The following is a 22,316-nucleotide window of genomic DNA, read 5'->3' as shown; positions in this document are numbered from 1 at the left end:
AATGTCCATCGCTAGCTACACATTTCCCCATCTTTCAGGTAATTTGTGGATACCATCCCAATAGAACTTTTCTTGTTTTGAGGCAAACCATTCAGAGACCCAATTTTCCACTTCTTTGTATGTTTTGAAGTGCTGCTCAGAAAGTGCGTGTGCCATCATCGATCGGAACAAGTGGTAATCTGAAGGAGCAAGGTCTGGTGAATACGGCGGGTGGGTTATTACTTCCCAGGCTAGATCTTTTAATGTGTCTTTAACTGGTGTTGAAGTGTGTGATGGTGCGTCATCATGAAGCAAAATTACTTTGCCATGTCTTCTGGCCCATTCTGGTCGTTTTATGATCAAAGCATGGTTCAAATTGGCTATTTGTTGTCGGTAGCAATCAGTATTAACAGTTTCACCTGGTTTTAGAAGCTCATTGTACACCACATCTTCCTGATAGCACCAAATGCAGAGCATTGTCTTCGCTCTGAAGCGATTTGGCTTTGCAGTCTATGTTGATGGTTGACCTGGATCAACCCATGATTTTGTGCATTTGGGATTCTCAAAATAAATCCACTTTTCATCGCCAGTCACAATTCGATGCAAAAAAGACTTTCTTTTGTGCTGTTGAAGCAACATTTTACTGATAACTTTTTGGTTTTCCATTTGTCTTTGTTCAGTTGATGTGGCACCCATTTTCCTTCCTTTAAAATCTTTCCCATTGCTTGCAAAAGATCAGAAATTGTTTGCTGAGCAACATTTAATCTTTAAGTTGTTTTTGAGTTTGACATGCATCTTCATCCAATAATGCTTTTATTTATTTATTTTTTAAAAATATATTTTATTGATTTTTTTACAGAGAGGAAGGGAGAGGGACAGAGAGTTAGAAACATCGATGAGAGAGAAACATCGATCAGCTGCCTCCTGCACACCCCCTACTGGGGACATGCCCGCAACCAAGGTACATGCCCTTGACTGGAATCGAACCTGGGACCTTTCAGTCCGCAGGCCGACTCTCTACCACTGAGTCAAACCGGTTTCGGCCAATAATGCTTTTAATTGTTGGTCTTCAAACTTTTTTGGTTGACCTGGACATTCTTTGTCTTTCACATCAACATCATCACTTTTAAAGTGTTTAAACCAGCGTTCACAAGTATCTTCAGATGGAGCATAAGCTTCCAGAAGTATACGATAACTTTCAGCTGCACTTTTCTTCAAAATAAAGTAATGAATTAAAACTTCCTGCAAATGCTCTTTTTTTTTTTTTTTGCATAAAATTCGACATTTTTAAGCATAAAAATACCTATGATGTTAACACCTTCAGCAAATTTGACATGAAGTTTTGAAGCTTGCTGTCAATACAACAAAATAGCATACATATCAAATCGCATATACTGTATATCAACATGTGTAACTCCATCTATTGAAAAAAATCCTCATTATTAACCGGTATACCTAGTATGTAATATTCATATATTGTACAGCAATGTCCAACTTCTGGTTTGAGGATGTTTTGTGATTTGAAGTAATCTTGAGACAACCTGTTTGATAAGAGTAAAGGGAAACGTCATATGGTCTGCTGGAGTTCTTATTTTCTGGCGATCAGTATTAACAGTTTCACCTGGTTTTAGAAGCTCATAGTACACCACATCTTCCTGATAGCACCAAATGCAGAGCATTGTCTTCGCTCTGAAGCGATTTGGCTTTGCAGTCTATGTTGATGGTTGACCTGGATCAACCCATGATTTTGTGCATTTGGGATTCTCAAAATAAATCCACTTTTCAATATCCAAATAAAGTTGAAAAGAATGGTGGAAGAGAATGATATAAAATTATGGTTTGTGATATTATGAGTATGTCCAGTTATACATGGAAGAACTCTAGTTGTTCAAGCTTCTCAGACCAGGTTTCCCCCCTGAGAAAACCACTTTCCCCTCTCCTGCCATTTTCCAGCAATCCTACTCTTCTATTTTCTTCAAAGCACCGATTATAATGTGAAAGTGTCTTGTTCCTGTGCTTCCTTATTGTCTGTTACCTTCCATTGGACTGCAGGTTCCATAAAAGCAGGAATCCCACCTCTTTACTTTGCTGCTGTCCCCAGTGACTAGAATAGGTGCCCTGTGTGTAGAAGTGCTCAATAAATATGTGTTGAGTGAATGAATGAATGTGAAAACTGTATAAGGAACAGATATCTGAGAATGAGGAAAATGCATATTCATCCAATTTCAATGGGCCCTCTCTTTTTATTATGAATTATTTTTAGAACAATTATACATTCATACTGTGGTGATAACAACTTTTATATTATTTTTATGACTAATTTTCTTAGATGACTTTTTTATGACACACAAACATAAAATGTTTTAAACAAATGTGGAAGAAGGACAAACTTGATATATTAACCAGAAGACATTTGATATGGGTTGACTTGAATCTATTTTAGTGTGGAAAAATATTTTTATTTTATTTATTTATTTTAATTTCTTTTTTTATTGTTTAAAGTATTACATATGTCTCCTTTTTCCCCCATTGATCCCTCCCTGGCCACTCCCACCCCCAGGACAAGCCTCCACTGCCCCAGTGTTCATGTCTATTGATTATGCTAATATGCATGCATACAAGTCCTTTGGTTGATTTCTTACAGCCCGCCCCCCCACCCCCCAACACCACCCCTCCCACCTCCCTCCCCTCCCCTGCTTCTGAGGTTTGATGGTTCATTCGGTGTTTCTCTGTCTCTGGATCTATTTTTGTTCATTAATTTATGTTGTTCATTATATTCCACAAATGAGTGAGATCATGTGATATTTATCTTTCTCGGACTGGCTTATTTAGCTTAGCATAGTGCTCTCCAGGTCCATTCTATTTTTATTTTTAACATGGTCTCATAGGGATCTTTATTTTATTTTATTTTATTTTATTTTATTTTATTTTTTGGGGGATCTCTCTTTTAAAATAATTTTTATTTATTGATTTTAGAGAGAGAGGAAGTGGGGGGGGGCGGGTAGGCAGGAGAGAGAGAGAGGTCAATTTGTTGTTCCACTTATTTATGCATTCATTGATTGATTCTTGTCCTGACCAGAGATCTAACCCACAACCTTGGCGTATTGGGACGATGCCAACTAAGCTACCCAGTTAGGGCTAGGATCTCTTTAATTTAATTTTGGTGTTGGAGGACAGTACTCATACATGCCTTGTAAGCTACAGTATCTCAGTGTGGTAGACAGACTCTAAGTTGGCCCCTCATGTCCCCCACCCCTGGTATCCTCACCATTGTATAACCCCCTCCTTTTGAGTGTCTGTGGGGAATGTGACTTGCTTCTAGCCAATAGAATATAACAAAGGTGATAGGATGTCACACCTGTGATTACATTTTGATATTTAAGACTCTCTCTAGAGACTCACTTTGCTGGCTTGAGCCTCCATGTTGAAACAGCCCACTTGGTAAAGACTTCAGGCAGCCACTAGGACCTGAGGTTGACCTTCAGCTGACATCCAGCAAGAAGCAGAAGCTCTCAGTCCCATAACCACGAGGAAATGAATTATCTCACTGGAAGCATACAACTAGTTTAAAACATTGTCAATCATTTATACCTCAGGGTCCAAGAAGGATTTGAGAAGAGGTTTGCTACAAAGGTATCTGAGCTTGAAGGGGGTGACTACTCCTAGGTAAGGATGGTTGTGTAACAGGGAAACTTGGCTAGATACAGACTTCCTTTTTTTTTTTTTATTTAATATATTTTATTGATTTTTTACAGAGAGGAGGGGAGAAGGATAGAGAGTTAGAAACATCGATGAGAGAGAAACATCGATCAGCTGCCTCCTGCACATCCCCCACTGGGGCTGTGCTTGCAACCAAGGTATATACCCTTGACCGGAATCGAACCTGGGACCTTTCAGTCCGCAGGCCGACGCTCTATCCACCGAGCCAAACCGGTTTCGGCAATACAGACTTCTTTAGCTTTAGTATTTGCTTATGTCTTGGCCATATGAATGTCTCTGTGTACTTCTTGCTTATATACTTAATATCTTGAAAATGACCTGATGGGGAGGTGTGTGTTTACAGGGCCCACGGATGGCATCAGAAGGATGAAAATGGGTCACAGATTCCCTGAGAAGCCCTCTATGTTGATGTTAACCATGGCAACATGTAGGCAAAACTAGAAAAACCAAATCAGGGGCAGTTGGTAGTATAATGGTAACTGAGCCTGGGAGAAATTTGCATGCTGCTGAGCCAAGCTCACATTTCCTCCATAGCATAGCCAAGCATCTTCCTTTTAAGTGAGCTCTGGCTCATGCAGAGCCTGAGCATTCTTTTCACATCCCCTGAGGAAAAATCTAAAGAGGGACTGTGAGTGGGGGGTAGGAAGGAGGCCAAGGACCAAGGCGCAGGGGTGGTGACCAGAGGAGAGGCCAAAATGCAGCCAGCATTCACAGCCCTCTTCATGCTGCTCTTTGTCCTGCTGTGTCTCCTGGGAATCCTGGCCAATGGCTTCATTGTGCTGATGCTGAGCAGAGAATGGAGGCGGCTTGGGAGGCTGCTCCCTTCTGACATGATCCTCATTAGCTTGGGTGCCTCCCGTTTCTGCCTGCAGTGGGTTGGAATGGTGCACAACTTTTACTACTACTTCCACCTGGGGGAGTTCAGCAAGGGTCCTGCACGGCAGCTCTTTGGTCTCCAATGGGACTTCCTGAACTCAGCCACCTTCTGGTTCGGTACCTGGCTCAGTGTCCTCTTCTGCATGAAGATTGCTAACCTCACCCACCCTACCTTCCTCTGGCTGAAGTGGAGGTTCCCAGGGTCAGTGCCCTGGCTTCTGCTGGGCTCTCTCCTGATCTCCACCATCGTCACCCTGCTCTTCTTTTGGGGAAACTACGCCGTGTATCAAGGTTTCTTCATTAGAGAAGTTTATGAGAATATGACCTACATGGAGAGGGTCATGAGGATGGAAATTCACTATTTCCTACCCCTCAAATTAGTCACATTGTCAATTCCTTGCTCTGTTTTTCTGGTCTCGACTGCATTGTTGATTCATTCTTTGAGGAGACACACTCAGACAATGCGGCAAAGTGCCCACAGCCTGCAAGACGCCAGCACCCAGGCTCACACCAGAGCTCTGAAGTCACTCATCTCCTTCCTCATTCTTTACATTCTGTCTTTCATGTCCCTGATCATTGATGCTGTAGGCTTCTTTTCAACAGAGAGCGACTGGTTCTGGCCATGGCAAATTGTAACCTACCTGTGCACATCTGTTCATCCCTTTATCCTCATCCTCAGCAACCTCAGGCTTCGAGAGGTGTTCAGGCCGCTACTTCTGTTGGCCAGGGGCTTCTGGCTAGTCTAGGTGCCATGGTCTCCTTATTCTGATTCCCAGAAGAGACTCAAGTGAGGATGACAGAACCACAGCCCATTTACATGGAAATATCTTCATAGGTAGATGTCTACTGGATCATGCTGTGGGCTCTTCCTTTGAAAGGAGAGAAGGAGAACAAAATCGGGAACACTCTGAGCATGATACCTCTCTTGGGACACTATTAAAATAGGGCCACAAGGGTCCCAGAGAGCCAATATTGTCCAAAAGGTCAGAATACAAAATTTTATGCTATTCTCTATGTTTGTATACTCTGTGTTGAGAGGAAGCCTTCATTTAAATGTCTTGATTAAGTATACTATCTTATCTTGAAAGCCTAATGGAAAATTAAGAGAAAATATGTCCGCAACTGAATTGGGGTGTAGATGGGGAAGGAGCAACCTTCATGAGGATAATGTCAAGGTTACTACTAAGGGACAGTTGTGGTAGACAGTGGCTGGGCTGTGAGGTCTAAATGCCCTTCCTTTTGTGGAGATTCTTTTCCTCACACCAAGCTTGGGTAATTTGGTTTTAATTTTGTTAAAGCTGCTGGAAGGTTTCTTTACCCCCATCTTTTTTTAAATTGATAGTTCCATTGTTCTGCGTTTGATTTTCTCCTCTCTGAAGACTAAGTGGCAGCCAGATTTTTTCCAGGTTTATTCTTTCCCCTCAAGCAAAAGTCACCAAGTCACATGTGAATAGAATAAACATGTACTTCTGTTCTGAAAAACATTCAAGAATTTCACTTAGTTTGTGTCAAAAAACGATTGAACCTCTTTTTTTAAAGTAAAATAATGGTCCTATTAAATCTTTGTGTAAATGTTTTAAATAGTTTGCTCCAATGACTATGCAATTGTTTTTAGAAATAATTTTGTAGAAAATTTTAATTAGAGTTGGGTGCCTCTCAGGCAAGCTTAAAATTTTTTGTTAAAAGGCATCAATGTGAAAATTTCAGAGACCAACTGGTAACTGGGTTCCTGATAAGGAGAAATTTTAATCTTTGGAGTGAAAATTAGGGTGAATGTTGCTGAGTGGATGCATAGTTTGGTGCTGCCACTAATAGCACTCAGTAAATGAACATTGATTTTTGAATCATATTTTATTCTGATTGAGTTATTATAGAAGAGGAATTGCGGAAGTAGAAAAAAAACAGTCTTAAGGCCTTAGGCTTACTAGCATTTCAGAAATGCTCTACCATTTCATGTTCACCAACAAAGTTTGAAAGTTTCCATATCATCCTGTCCTTTCCAGCATTGAGCATTACAACTTTAAAATAGTTAATTTAAAAATAGTTCATTTAATCAAAACAATCTTGTTTAAGGTGCTTTTTATTACTAGAGCAATTACTAGTAGACAAACGTATTAACTCATGAATTGTGCATGTCTTCTCTCTTTATATTGATAGTAGAGGCTTGGTGCACGAATTTGTGCACAGGTGGGATCCCTCAGCCTGGCTAGTGATTGAGGTCTATGGGGGCACTGGCTGGCTGGGGGGAAGGGACCCCGGTAGGTTGGCCTGCTGGCAGGGCGGAGGGGCTTCGGGAGGTTGACTGTGGGAGCACACTGACCACCAGGGGGCAGCTCCTATGCTGAGTGTCTGCCCCCGGGTGGTCAGTGCGCATCATAGTGACTGGTTGACTGGTTGTAATGTCGCTTAGGCTTTTATATATATAGATCTGGTTTTAATAAAGGTAACTTTTACCCATTTCATTTGGAGCAATTTCCTTGCAGTTTGTTTTTTAATTTTCCTTGAGATCTGTTTTTACAAACAAAAGTTTTGTGTATTTAAAATTAATGATTCTTTGTTATCTCCTTTGCCTGGAAAGTCTTTTCTTCTGAAGAGCCTAGAGTTTTACCTTTATTTTCTTATAGTTTTATAAGTTTTAAGTATCTTGTGTATGTGTAAAAGAGTGTATTTAGTTATTGGATTTGCAATAATTATGCATGTGGATTTGTGAAGAACTGACATCCAGCTTCTCACCTAGAAGTATGGTCTATTTCACCAATTATTTAAGCCTTCCTTTAAATCTCTCAGTAAAGATATGTTTTCTTTATATAGACTCCTTGAACCTTGTATATATTTTTTTCACATTTTAGTTTGTGGCTATCTTTGCCTATAGATTTTTCTATTAAATTAAACAATTTTTACTCTTCAGGAAAGCTCTTGATTTTCTTGGGTAAATTTAGCTAGTATCCGTGGAATTTATTGAACTCCCTCATTTACCAGTGACAACTCAATTAATTCAGGCTTCTTAGATAGAAAGTAGTATCTAAAAATGAAGTGACATTCTTGTTGTGTGTTTTTTTTTTGTTGTTGTTTTTTTTTTTACATTTAATGGGATTGCCACCAGTTTCTCAGCCATTAGGAATGCTTTCTGGGCTCTGCTGGGCAGCTCAGTTGGTTGGAGAGTATTCCTGACACACCAGGGTGGAGGTTCAGTCTCCAGTCGGCACATACAAGAAGCAACCAATGAATCCATAAATAAATGGAACGACAAATCGATATTTTTTTCTCTTTCCCTTCCTCCTCCTTCCTCTCCCCTCTCCTTTCCTTTCTCTCTAAAATCAATCAGTAAATCAAAAATTATTAAAAAAATAGAATGCTTTCTGTTTTTTTTTTTTTGAGGTATAGATTGTGTAATATTATTCCCAAGATTTACTTAATTAGTTTTAAAAAATCAGGATTCCATATTGAAATGACAAATATATTTTTAGTATAAAGATCATTATATGGAGTCCTAAAGTGTGACCTAGTAGTGATATACTAATAGAATTTGTATCTTAAGCTGTTCTTGAAGTAATATGACATAGTCTTAATGGATAAATATTTTAATACACTATTGAAATTGATTCACCTTACCCTCCTCCCCCAGATATTTAATATAATCACATTATTTCAGGAGTTTTTATGGGCTATTCACATACCACATCTGCCTTTTGTTCTGTCCTCTAGAATCTTTCCTAGGGGCTTCACATTGTCTTCTTAACTTAATTTTAAACTCTTCTTTCTTTTACTCCTCCATATCCAATGAGTCAGCTCAGTACCATTTCCACCCCTAAATTAGTAAAATCCACCCCCACCCCCCACTGACCCATTGCCCTGCTAGTCCTCACTCTTCTTCACCTGGTTTGTTGGAATGGCTCCCTAACTGGTCCTCCTTTCTGCCTTTCTTCTCCGTTTTAAATTTAAATTCTTTATTGTTTAAAGTATTACATGAGCCTCCTTTCCCCCCCATTGACCTCTCCCCAGTGCTCCCACCCCACAGCACATGCCCTCACCCCTCTACTGTCTGTGTCCATTGGTTATTCTCATATGCATACATGTAAGTCCTTTGGTTGATCTCTTACCTCCTCACCCTCCACATTCCCTCATTAGATTGGACAGTCTGTTTAATGCTTCTATGTCTCTGGTTCTATTTTTGTTCATCAGTTTATATTCATTATATTCCACAAATGAGTTAGATCATGTGATATTTATCTTTCTCTGACTGGCTTATTTTGCTTAGCATAATGCTCTCCAATTCCATCCATGCAGTTGCAAATGGTAAGAATTCCTTTTTTACAGCAGCGTAGTATTCCATTATGTAGATGTACCACAGTTTTCTAATCCACTCATCTACTCATGGGCACTTGGGCTGTTTCCAAATCTTAGCTATTATAAATTGTGCTGCTATGAACATAGGGATGCATATATCCTTTCTGATTGGTGTTTCTTTTTTCTTGGGATATATTCCTAAAAGTGGGATTACTGGGTCAAATGGAAGTTCCATTTTTAGTTTTTTGAGGAAACTCCATACTGTTCTCCACAGTGGCTGCACCAGTCTGCATTTCCACCAGCAGTGCAAGAGGGTTCCTTTTTCTCCACATCCTCTCCAGCACTTATCGTTTGTTGATTTGTTGATGATAGCCATTCTGACAGGTGTGAGATGGTACCTCATTGTCCTTTTGATTTGCACTATCTACCTTTCTTCCATCCTTTCTCTACTATGAGACTGACATCGCCCTCCCCCAAAACACAAGTATGATCATATCAGTTCAGTTTTTAATATTTTTTTATTGATTTCAGAGAAGAAAGGAGAGAGACAGAAACATCAGTGATGAAAGAGAATCATTGATTGGCTGCCTCCTGCGCACCCCCAACTGGGGATCGAGCCCACAACTGGGCATGTGCCCTTGACTGGAATTGAACCCGGGACCCCTCAGTCCACAGACCGATGCTCTATCGACTGAGCTAAACCAGCCAGGGCTGTTAGTTCAGTTTTTAAAGTTGGTCAGTAGTGTCCCATCGCCTTCACTGTGAAGCTGAAACTTTTACGTGAGTCATTTCTGGCTTTGATTTCCTACCTTCAGGTCCCCACGGTTGCCCTTGTTCCAGTCTTATTTTCACTTCGAATTCACTTCGTCTTGGAAGTGTTTACAATACATTGGCTCTGCACTCTCAAGTTAGGTGTCTTTCCTCTCAGTTTCATTATATCCTTCACATTAGTATTCTACTTATTGCACAGTGTTTTAGTTTTCTTGCCTCTTTCTCCACTGGAAACTTTTTGAGAGCAAGAGTGGTGTATCTTATCCATCTTATTCACTGTGTCTCCTAAGTAGAGGATGCTCAGTATCTGTCAGGGGAGTGGCTGGCTGGATGCACAGACTACCAATAGCCTGCATTAAGAGTAGACCTGGTCTTTTCTTTTCCTCTCTTCCTCCTTGTTACCAGACTTTTCTTTCTAAAAGATAAATCTAATCATTCAGTCTGTGGCATAAGACCAGTGGCCCTTGTTTGTAGATACACCTCTGAGGAAGTTACTTTTACTAGCCAACATGGTCTTCCTGACTCTGTTTCTTTAAGGTGAGCTTTTAAAATTCTTAATCTAGGGAATGCTCTTAGTCTCTCGTGGTTTTTTGTTTTTGTTTTTTTAATTTCTATAATAGCATGGCTCAGTGGTTGAGCATCAACCTATGAACCAGGAGGTCACGGTTTGATTCCTGGTCAAATGCATTTACCTGTGTTGCAGGCTCCAGCCCCAGTGTGGGATGTACAGGAGGCAGCCAATCATTGATTCTCTCTCATCATTGATGTTTCTATCTCTCTCTCACTTCCTCTCTAAAATCAATTAAAATATATATATATATATTTAAAAATTTCTATAATAGTATTATTTTATTTTGCCACTTAAGTGATTAATTTGATTTCACAGTCTGCATAATGTAGGATCGGGGTAGGGTAGGGAAAAATTTGAAGAAATTTATGTGGCTGGCACTTGAATAGACTCCGCACACATAGCACTGTCATTAAGTGAGCCAGGTGTCCTAAGGGTTAAGAGTTCTGCAGACACACTTGGGTTTCTGTTCTGGCCCCAGCAATTGTAGCTGGTGTCCTTGGGCAGTCCCTTACCATCTCTGTCTTGGTTTCTCTATTTGTAAGCAGATACTAGTTCCTACCTCATGGATGTTTGTGTGGATTAAGCGAGTCAATTATGTAAAGTACTTAGAATACTACCTGACACATAGAAGTGCTCAGTGTTAGCTATAATTATAATTATGAAAATTATAATAATTTAACCCTGACAGCAGCCATTTGAAATTTCTGTTGCTATCCATTTTAGAGGAAGAAAAAAAATAGCCTTAGAGATGCTAATTCACTTGTCCAGGGTCACCCAGTAAACAAGTCCTAGATTCAAATCCAATGGTCTCATTCTGAAGCCTACACCTTTTGTTATACCATGTTGTCCCTGAAAAAGAGATGCAGGTATTGAAACCACTAATGAACATTCCAAAGTCTATAAAGAGGAAGTTTTCAGGTTTTATTTGATCTGAGAACGATTGAGAACATTGACTTTTGGCAGACAGTTCAATGGCATTTCTAGTAAAGTATGTTCCGTTATGATGTAGAGGAGGAAGAGGCTCTTGTAGGAAAAAGAATTGGCGCTGTGAGGTGATGGATGTTTGGATGAACAGAAAGAGGTGGACTCAAGGAATAGCACAGGTCTTGTCAAGGAGTCCTCAGAATTGTGCCTCTGCAAGCTATGGGTACGAATACTGCATTCCCCAGGCGTAGGGAGCTCTGCCCTGTTATGAGTGAACAGGGATGTTGCCAAAGCCCCATCCAAAAGGAGAGAATGAGATTTGGACTCTAATTTTTAGCTATGAATTTTAAAACCATGTGTTGGCAGAAGAATCAGAGCTAAGTGCCTTTCTATCCACTAATCATAAAACTAAGCTGAATTGCCTTGAGAGAAGTGCTAATAAAAAAGCAGAAAGTCACATTAGTTACAGTTGTCTTGCTGTTTCTTGCCCCTCTAAAGCACTTTCTGTATGCATCCCACATTGAACGTAGACCCGATTTGACAGTGCAATTTGAATGGCAGCCTTTCTGTGATCTGGGAACAAATACTTTTGGCAACTGTGATTTTTTTTTTTCTTTTAGTGCCGCTTAGCAACATATGCTGCCTTTCAGGTTATCTACATTTTCTGTCATAAGCTCTGTGCTTTATTGTGTGATTGTCATTCCTCATTTGGGTTTTTTTTTTTTTTTTTTAGAATAAACTATATCTTCGATGCTGTCTTATAACTTTATATGATTGGGATCTTTGGGCTATTCTACAACAAAAGAGAAATATTGTTATAAGTCTAAATATATGGCTTCCAAAGGAACTGCTACTTAAATAATTATCCACAATATGATTTTCTTCACATCTAAGAAGAAACTTTAAGAATATCAAACATTTTCATTCTGCAAAATTGAAAACATTTTGTGGCTTCTTCAAGGCATTTTGTTTTGAAGATCACTTACTGAATGACCAATTGGGTAAGGCAATGTGACATTTCTAAAAATTTTCAGGTCCCTCTTTTACTTGATCTAAAGATTGAGTAGTCATTGTTTTGGCTCCTTTATTTGATTTAAAAAAACATTTAAAAGTTTTTCTGCCCTGGACAAGTAGCTCAGTTGGTTAGAGCGTCATCCTGACATTGGTATACCAAGGTTGTGGTTCGATTCTTGGTCAGGACACATATAAGAATCAGCCAGTGAATGCTGGTGGAAAAACAAATCAGTGTTTCTCTCTCTCCCTCCACCCCCTATCTCTCCCCCTAAAGTCAATAAAGTAAAAATTAAAAAATATTTAGAAGTTTTGGAACAAAGGAATACTTTAAAGAAGTCTATTTTCCTGACAGGATGGCCTGTCATAGATTTATATATGACTGTGGTATATTTCTGATAAGTAACTAAATCTTCATGTTACCTTCACCCTTGTAGCTCAAGGACTCCAGAGCAGTAACTAGGAAATGAAGGTCATGACCCTGGATGTAAGCTTGCCAATATCAACTGTATTTCTATGATTAATATGCCAGGCGCTTGTCTCACTCTGCCAACTCGGCAATTACAGACACTTGAAGGGTCCTGCTGTAAGCCCTCCTTCATGAAGGGACAAGTTTGGCTTTAGTTGTCACATTTCCCTTTGCTAATTTGTGATTGACAGCTGACTGAAGACTACAATGAAAGCTGTGCATAAGACCAGAAACTCATTTTTGCCACCAATGCCACCTGACCTTTACTCATTTTTTCTAGAATTGTGAACAAAGAGGAATTCAAGCCTATTGTCTCCACAGTGAAATAAATGAGAGGCAGCAGACCACTATAAGGATACAAATTCTAGGAGCTTAGTTTTCCTATATAGATTATCTGAGTTTTATTATGAAATATTTTATTCATCCTTTTTTTAAACACAATCTCATGAATAGACTAAAAATCTGGGAGTTCTTCCAATGAATGATAGTTCCTTTTATCCTGTTTTCCTGAAGGTACTCAGTTAGATTATTTGGAATGTCAGGAAGTGTAAGATCTACAGTTACTAAAATTACTTATACAACATGGTCTAGGGCCATGGTTGGCAAACCGCGGCTTGCAAGCCACATGCGGCTCTTTGGCCCCTTGAGTGTGGCTCTTCAACAAAATTCCACGGCCTGGGCGAGGCTATTTTGAAGAAGTGGTGTTAGAAGAAGTTTAAGTTTAAAAAATTTGGCTCTCAAAAGAAATTTCAATCGTTGTACTGTTGATTTTTGGCTCTGTTGACTAATGAGTTTGCCGACTACTGGGACTCTAGGGGTAAGGCAAAGGGAAGAAGGAAGAGGTGCAGTGGGTGTGCCCGCTGTGTAGAATGAAAGCCTTTGTTGGTCTAGCTGCATGCTTTAGAATGTCCTCTTCAAAAACTGGCTTTTCCCTGTAGAAATAATCTTTCAGCTATTCCTCTCCAGCTGGGAAGCTTAACTTTCCTGAAAAGCACTGTGGTTGGCTCAGCCATGGTCTCCAGGGTAATAAGGGATTAGGGTAGTATCATGCTTAAAAGCATGGACTTTGGAATCAGCAGACCTGGGCTGGGAATCCCAGCTTTATCAGTTATCAGAACAGACAGTGTCCTCACGAGTCCATGCTTTCCCTCCTGTAAAATGGGGGCTAATATAATTTTCCTCACAGAGATGGGAGAAACAGATGAGAAAAATGTCTTTTATTTTAGTGTCTAAAACCTAGGAAGCATTCAATAAGTGAGGATCTCCTCACTAACTAGGAAAAACATTAAAATGGCATATGCATATTTAAAAGCTCATTAAATTTCCCAAGTGTCTGCTTGAAAACAACCTACGTTTGATAGTCCTGAAAACTGCTTTGGCAGCTAATCTTCTCCTGAATCTTTTTTTTTTTTACACTGCCCCAGGATTAATGACTTTTTTTTTTTCAATTCTCACTCGATATTTTTTCCAATGATTTTTTAGAGAGAGTGGAAGGGAGAGGGAGAGACAGAGAGAAACACCGATGTGAGAGAGAGATATCTATTGGTTGCCGCCCGCATGTCCCTGACCAGGGCCCGAAGCCTGCAGCAGAGGTACATGCCCTTGAGCGGAATTGAACCCAGGACCCTTTAGTGTTCAGGCCGGTGCTCTATCCACTGAACCAAACCGGCTAGGGTGGGATTAGTGACTTTTTATTAAGTAGTTAATAAGTGCTAGACATTTTTCTTTTATGTTAGGCTTTTATATTTTATTACTATTTACTTTTTCATCTCACCCGACAATATGTTTCTTACTGATTTTAGAGAGGGGCGGGGAGAGAAAGAGAAAGAAAAACATAGATGTGAGAGAGAATCATCAACCAGTTGTCTCTCATGTGCCCTGACCAGGGATCAAACCCACGACCTTTTTGTGTGCAGAGCTACACTCCATCCAGCTGAGCCACCTGGCAAGTATTTTATATGCATTAGTTCATTTCATTTTTATGTCAGTCCTGTGAAACGGGTACTCTTATCCTGGCTTTACAGATAGGAAACATAGCTGTAGAGAGTATGAGAATGAGTTATTTTCCCAGTAGCCAGCGAGTGGTAGGTCTGGGATTTAACTTCAGCTGTCAGGGTCTGTCATTCCTTATCCTGTTAGCTCAGATGCCATCATCTGCTGACTCACATTCTCCCACATTTCCATGTTCCACAGTCTTTTTAAAAGCTTTTGAAATAGCCCTCACTTGTTTGAGGTTTATTGTCTCTGGCAAGGGCATACATCCTCGCTAACACCTTTTCTTAGGTGTTCGCAAGATGGCTTTTCAAATGATTTTGGTGTTATAGGTCATTTTTTCTTAGCTGAACCTGTGTATTGAAAAGGAAGGAGTGAACAGTTTTTCTTGTTTCCCTGCTCTATAGTTCATCAAATACAGTTTTTAGGACATTGTAACAGTAATTGTTAGGTTTATTTGAGGCAAGTAAACTAAATGGTATATTGGTAAAATGTTCATAGATATAAAAATATTCTTAAATCAGCATAAAAATTTCTAAATTACAGTTGGCTAACCAATCATTCTGTATTGCATTTATATGCCAGTGGTTCAGATAGTTAAAAAACCTTCTATATTTGTTCATTGACGTTCACAAGAGAGAAAAGTTGAGCCCAGAAGTCAAACACACCTGGGATTTGCATATTAACCACGCAACGAACCAGCAATGTGTGACCATGGGAATTTCACCTAAGTGGAGTAGGTCTTCTTAACTATAAATTAGAGATAATAAAATTGACCATGTAAGTTTGTTTTGATGATCAAATGGATTTACACTTGAGCTAGCATAGCTCATATGAGGCTCTGAATTATCGGTAGCTGCTGTTTTGACTATGACAAATTTTATTGTTATTTAAAACTAGAGGCCTGGTGCACAAAATTCGTGCACAGGTAGGGTCCCTAGGCCTGGCTGGTGATCAGGGCCGATTGGGCCTTCCAGTTACTGGCCGGGGCCTCCCTTCGTCTCGTGCCAACCCCTGGTGGTCAGTGCATGTCATAATGAGCGATCGCACTCCCGGTCTCCCAGTCGAACTCCTGAGGGGACACTTTGCATATTATCCTTTTATATAGATAGATAGATAGATAGATATTTCTCTACAAAAGAGGACATGTCACATCCCTAACAGTGTACACTAAAGTTTTAGAAATATTATAGACAGCTTTATTTTAATAGACATAGTATTAATACAGTGATATGGGTGCTATTCAAAGTTCTGGAGCTAAGAAAGTGTTGTCACCACAGTCCTTCAGGTGTACTCAGAGGCACTAGTGATTTGTGAGTTCCTAATTAGTTTTGGCATCTCCCAATGACTTACTGATCAGTCATTCACCCATGTACTAATCCAATGTTTATTCAGATTCCTGGGCACTGTGCAGGGTGCTGTTGTCCACCTTGAGCTTCCAGGGTTTGTTTATTAATTAATCAAGTTTTTTTATTTTTCCATGCATTAGCAATAAGCAGAATAAGGTAACCAGAATTTTCTGTGGCCATTTTTACCTATCTTCCACAAGGAGGGAGCATTACATGTGCATTAGACTTGAATTTAAAAATTCTGGGCTTAGTGCTATGGAGGCCCTGTTTGATGTAATTGTAACTCGAACCTGACTTTTTGCTAGAGCAAAATCCAACTGTGAGCCTTTCGAAATCTTAATCTGGCCAGCACATTGGAGTGCCTACACTCTGTTACCTGCCAGAACATGTACAGCTCATTTGGTATAATCATCTCAGGGTGAGATGAGCCTCTGCTTTGGGATTAAATTCAGGAGAGAATGTGTCAGGGAGTGACTCTGTGTATGTCTGAGAGCAGCATATGTGGCCTATCACCTGCACCAAACTGAGTGACGGTAGGAGTTGTGGAAGCAGTGTAGTTAGATGGTAGGATGCCTGGGCTGCAAGTGTTGCTTTTAGTTCAACAGACTTCAGATTTTGTAGAAGGGGAAACTAAGGCTTAGAGAGGACAATGGATATCATGCAAACTATTTAACCAGTTGGTGGCAGCTTGCCTTGAATGCACCCAATACAATTCCTTACCTGGGCCTTGATGTTTGACTGTTTCCTCTACCTGGGATGATAGTCTTCCTACCTGGGATGATTGATAGTCTCCCTATTGATATTTGCATGACTTAACTCTCTCACTTTGATCTCTAGTCCTAATCCTTAAAGAGTTCTCCCCACCATTCTAAGATAGCACGCTTTGCTACCCCTCTTTATTCCCGTATCCACCTTTATTTTATTTATAACACTCAGCACCACCTTACATTGTGTTTTATGTCTACTAAAATATGTGAACATTTGTTTGTGTTTGTCTCTTCATCTAGGATGTAGATGAAGAGACAAAGGCAGACTTATTCTCAATGCCTAGAAAATGCCTGGTACATAGTAGGTGCTGAATAAATATTAAGTTAATGAACAAACTTGTTTATCAGATGTTTGTGTCTGTGATTACCAAATATGATGCTGGTTGCCAAGGATATAGTTACAAATAGGATACGGTCATTGTTGTCAAGATCTCATTTTCTAGTGAAAGAGCGACAAAACCAGAAAACTCTGTGTTATATTCTTTGATAGAGACACTGACAGGGTATCTTGGAGAAGGTGATAGCTGAGCTGAGCTTGGGAAGGAGCTGAGAAGCAGCAGCAGGGTGTGGTGGGAGGGTTGGGCAGCGGAGGCCTACCAGGCCGCGAGAACTACAACTAGAAAGGCCTAGAGGAGCGGGTCGTCCGAGCATGTTAGGAGTTATGTGCTGGAATGAGTAGATCCTAAAGTTTTTATCCAAGTTGAATATATAAATTTTTAGATATAATGATGAAGTAATGAAATATATACTTATGTATTTGGCTACACTAAATTCCCTATCATATAAAGTGACTTATGGGAAATAATTGCTTTTTCTGCTATAATAATTTTGAAACACCTTAAACTTTTCAAGAGTGGCTTCCATGTCATAAATAGAATGCCGTTGGGCTATCTAACATAGTTCTCTAGAACTTATCGTATTAAATGTTGGGGCCACTCATTTATTCATTAATAAGCATTATAGAGCAAGTCCTTTATGCTAGGCACAGTGAACAAAAACTCTTATGCTCAAGAATAGAGTTTACATTTTGAATGTAGGTGATACAGTGCTTTTGGGATATGGTTATGTTACTGACAATGTTATCTCCACATATATCTATCAGAAAACATAAGGAAACCATTTTTGTTCTTTCCTTTTTTCTTCTGACAATTGCACATGCCCATATTTCTAAATTAATGTTCATGTACTGATGTAATTGGATTGATCAGCGTTAGCCATTCTCTGCTGATTTCCTATCATCCTGGTTTAGGATTTGGTGCTGTTATCCCTCTATCCTCTTTGCTTCCCATTCCTCCTCTCATTCCCATAGAGTTGTTTTACATTTTTTTCTCTCATCACTATTCATCAAATATTATTCACAACTGGGAATTGTTATGCAGTATGATTACATTTCCTTCATTTTGCTTCTCCTAAAGAGAATGGTGATGTACTTATCCTTATTTAGTTTTCACTCTACCAATTGCAAAATTTTCTACCCTATCCAAAAGCCTCTCATCTCTCTGGAGACCTCCATCTACTATCTGGATGGACTCTGTAGGCTGCCTTCCAGATCTTCCTGAAACACCTCTTTGCTGTGTTATCCTGGGCATTCCCTTGGCCATTTCTGAGCCATTTCCCCTGTTACCAAGATCTACTATCTTTCTCTTTCTTGTTTTTTTCCTTGTTTCAGTGGAACACATTCTCTGATAAGAACAACCACTCCTCCTTGTCCTCCTTCAGGTTAAAAAAAGCATGGCAGCCAAGTGCACGGTGATGACAGCCCTTAACAAACCTGCCACAGGGCTCCAGTCTGAGCAGGATTGCCCTCGGGCTGGCGCATACCTCTCATTCTGAGACCTCCCTTATCCTTTGGAGAATTCCCCTCCCCTTGCTCCTAGTGGAAGCCTCTGTTTTCTGTGACCTCGTCCTTCTTGTTTTTGGTACAGTATCTAATGTTGAGGAAGCACAATAACACCCTGATAGATCGTGGTATATGTGAGGAATATTTTCTAAATTCTTGAATTTTGAAAAATGTCTTTTTACTCACCCACTCAATTGATAGTTTGGGGGAACAGCTTAGGTTTTTGGCACCTTTGTTCTGTTGTCTTGGTTTTTGATTCATGTCAATTTCACCCTTTGTGCTGAGAACTCAGCCTTCTTGATCTGGAAGTTCAAGTGCTTCCTTTCTGCCAGATTGTCTTGAATTGTTGTTGATTTGCTTTTCAGTGTCTCTGCTCATTCTCTGAATTTCCAATTAGCCTGGTAAAAGGTAATTTCCAATGATCTTTTCCCTTTTGTGAGTGGGTCCACATCTCTTCTCTCTAACTTCTGGGGGATTTCTTGAACTTTATATTTTCCAACCCCTCCACAAAGTACTTCACTTCTGCTGAATTTTTAGTTTTGAAGAGCGATTTTGTTCTCTGGATATTTTTATAGTTTTATATTCTTGTTTCATGTTGTATCTTGTATTTTTCAGATAATGTTAAGGATGGGTTTGTTGTTGTTTTTCTGCATAGTGTATTGCTTCCAAGTTGCCTTTTTAATTTGTTTTGTTCTTTTTTTCCCCTTTTACATTAGAGGTTTTTTTCAGTCTCTAACAATCTTTGTTTGAATGTATCTATATGTACCAATATATTATCTAAATATATTGTCAGGGTCCAGAGCAGGCTGCCCCCAAATAACCTATAATGTCATTATTGATTCCTCTCAATTAAAGTTACTTGACAAGCATTTGTAACAAGAAGGGCACATTGGCAATCCCTTGTCCACTGCAGGAACTAAATCTCCCTGGTGAAAGGTGCCCCTCCTTGCTCCATGAGGAGTATGAGAAACACCCTTATAGCTAGAGTTAAGGAATCCAGGGCTGGAAAGCTTACATAAATAAACCTCATTACTCCTTTACTAATTTACTACCTAAGCCCAAACTTAGTTTAGATTCCTCGCTAATGCTTACCCTGAACTAAAGTGCATTTGGTCCTGTCATTTCCTCATGAATTTATTGTTCCTTCATCTAAGAAGTATAAAAAGCTGGCTGGGTCATCATTTCAGAAGCATCATCTATGATCTCTTGTGCACTCACATTAAATTGTTTTTTCTCCTCTTAATGTGATCTTGTGCAGTTTTATTATTAGTCCAGCTATAAGAAATTAAGAAGCATAAAGCAGGGATTTTCCCCTTCATGACAATATGCATATACAAATATTCACAACTGAGGATTGTTGTACAATATGATTATATATCCTTCCTTTCTTTTGTTTTTTTTTTAAAGCTAATGATTTGTTTGCTTAGATAATTACACAGTGCTTAATAATACATGTTATATATACACAATCTTCCTATATAATAAAAGCCTAATATGTTAAGTGTCTGGTCATCCGTTCAACCAATCAAAGTGTAATATGCTAATGATATTCTAAGGCCGCTCAACTGCTCATTATGACATGCATTGACCACCAGGGGGCAGATGCTCTGACCAGTAGGTTAACTTGCTGCTGGGGTCCAGCCTATCGGGACTGAGCGAGACGGGCCAGCCATGCCCTGGAGCCCTCCTGCGGTCCCTCACCAGCTGGCCAACCTCCTGCTTCCCTCCCCAGCCCCGATTGTGCACTGGTGGGGTCCCTTGGCCTGGCCTGTGCCCTCTTGCACTCTGGGGCCCCTCGGGGGATGTCGGAGAGTCAGTTTTGGCTTGATCCCACTCAACGCAGGAGCTGCCCCCTGGTGGCCAGTGTGCTCCCACAGGGGGAGTGCCACTCAGCCAGAAGCTGGCTCATGGCTGGCAAGCGCAGCAGTGATGGCAGGAGCCTCTCCCGCCTCTGTGGTAGCGCTAAGGTTGTCTGACTGCTGCAGGGAGTGGGCCTAAGCCATCAGTTGGACATCCCCTGAGGTCTCCCGGACTGCAAGAGGGTGCGGGCAGGGCTGAGGGACCGCCCTGAGTGCACGAACTTCATGCACCGGGCCTCTAGTCCTATCTAATAAAGAGAGAATATGCTAATTGACCATCACTCCCTCACAAAGATGGCTGCACCCACAGCTGAGACCAAGTTCCCTTAAGGACCCTTAACGAGCAATCAGCAGGGACCTGAGGCTACGCCCTCCCCTGCCCCCATGGGGCTTTTTTTTTTTTTAATTTAAATAAATCTTTATTCAGATTATTACAATTGTTTCTCCTTTTTCCCCCCATAGCTCCCCTCCACCCGGTTCCCACCCCACCTTCTGCCCTTACCTCCCCCCTCACTGTCCTCATCCATTGGTGTATGATTTTTGTCCAGTCTCTTCCTGAACCCTCCATACCCCTTTCCCCCTGAGAATTATCAGTCCACTCCCTTTCTATGCCCCTGATTCTATTATATTCACCAGATTATTCTGTTCCTCAGGTTTTTAATTCACTTGATTTTTAGGTTCACTTGTTGATAGATATGTATTTCTTGTTCATAATTTTTATCTTTTTTCTTCTTCCTCTTCTTTAAGAATACCTTTCAGCATTTCATATAATACTGGTGTGGTGGTGATGAACTCCTTTAGCTTTTTCTTATCTGTGAAGCTCTTTATCTGCCCTTCAATTCTGAATGATAGCTTTGCTGGGTAGAGTAGTCTTGGTTGTAGGTTCTTGCTATTCATCACATTGAAAATTTCTTGCCACTCCCATCTGGCCTGCATAGTTTCTGTTGAGAAATCAGCTGACAGTTGTATGGGTGCTCCCTTGTAGGTAACTAACTGTTTTTCTCTTGCTGCTTTTAATATTCTCTCTTTGTCTTTTGCTCTTGGCATTTTAAGTATGATGTGTCTTGGTGTGGTCCTCTTTGGATTCCTTTTGTTTGGGGTTCTGTGCGCTTCCTGGACTTGTAAGTCTATTTCTTTCACCAGGTGGGGGAAGTTTTCGGTCATTATTTCTTCAAATAGGTTTTCAGTATCTTGCTCTCTCTCTTCTTCTGGCACCCCCATAATTCTGATGTTGGTACGCTTGAAGTTGTCCCAGAGTCTTCTTACACTATCTTCAACTTTTTGGATTTTTTTTTTTTTCTTTTTGCTTTTTCGGTTGAGTGTTTTTTGCTTCTTTGTATTTCAATTCTTTGACTTGATTCTTGTGTTCCTCTAGTCTGTTTTTGGGTTTCTGTATAATATTTTTTATTTCAGTCAGTGTATGTTTAATTTCTAGTTGGTCCTTTTTCATATCTTCGAGGGTCTCGTTATATTTATCAGCCTTTTCTAGGATATTCTTGAAAAGCCTTATAACCGTGGTTTTGAATTCTATATCCAATCGTTTGTTTTCCTTCATTTCTTTCGTTTGTGATCTGTTTCTTTGACGCCTCATTTTCACTGCTTCCCTGAGTTGGTAGGGTAAATTTGTGTGCTAGGTTTCCTATATGGCCCAGTGGGTCGGCCTCTCCAGTTAAGCTGAGGTGGACACTCTTGGTGCACCCCTTTGTGGACTGTGTGTACAGCCTTGTTGTAATGAAGTCTTGATTGTTGTTGGTATCACTGGGAGGAATTGACCTCCAGGCCAGTTAGTTGTAAGGATCAGCTGTGTCTATGATGGGAGAAGTTCAGTGCTGGAGACAGCCTTATAGGATTAGACTTGCCAAATTGCAATAGCCTCTGTGCTCAGCTTGGATGGGGTGGAG

The 22,316-nt window shown here is 40.1% G+C and overlaps 2 protein-coding genes across 14 annotated transcripts in view; both read left to right on the top strand.

The window, feature by feature from the left end:
* The window catches only part of CADPS2 (calcium dependent secretion activator 2), a 498,042-nt gene that overhangs the window by 57,588 nt on the left and 418,138 nt on the right, over positions 1-22,316 (top strand). The gene's annotated exons all lie outside the window — the stretch shown is intronic.
* Positions 4,395-5,321, top strand: LOC308247092 (taste receptor type 2 member 41-like; the record flags this gene model as incomplete). The annotated part of the gene is made up of 1 exon (XM_080665609.1): positions 4,395-5,321. The coding sequence occupies one exon, from the start codon at positions 4,395-4,397 to the stop codon at positions 5,319-5,321; it is 927 nt and encodes a 308-aa protein (XP_080521735.1).

This window comes from Plecotus auritus (assembly GCF_963455305.1).
Source record: "Plecotus auritus genome assembly, chromosome: 4".
NCBI classification, from domain to species: Eukaryota; Metazoa; Chordata; class Mammalia; order Chiroptera; family Vespertilionidae; genus Plecotus; species Plecotus auritus.
The sequence above is the reverse complement of the archived record's forward strand: the minus strand, read 5'-3'. Positions and strand labels throughout refer to the sequence as shown.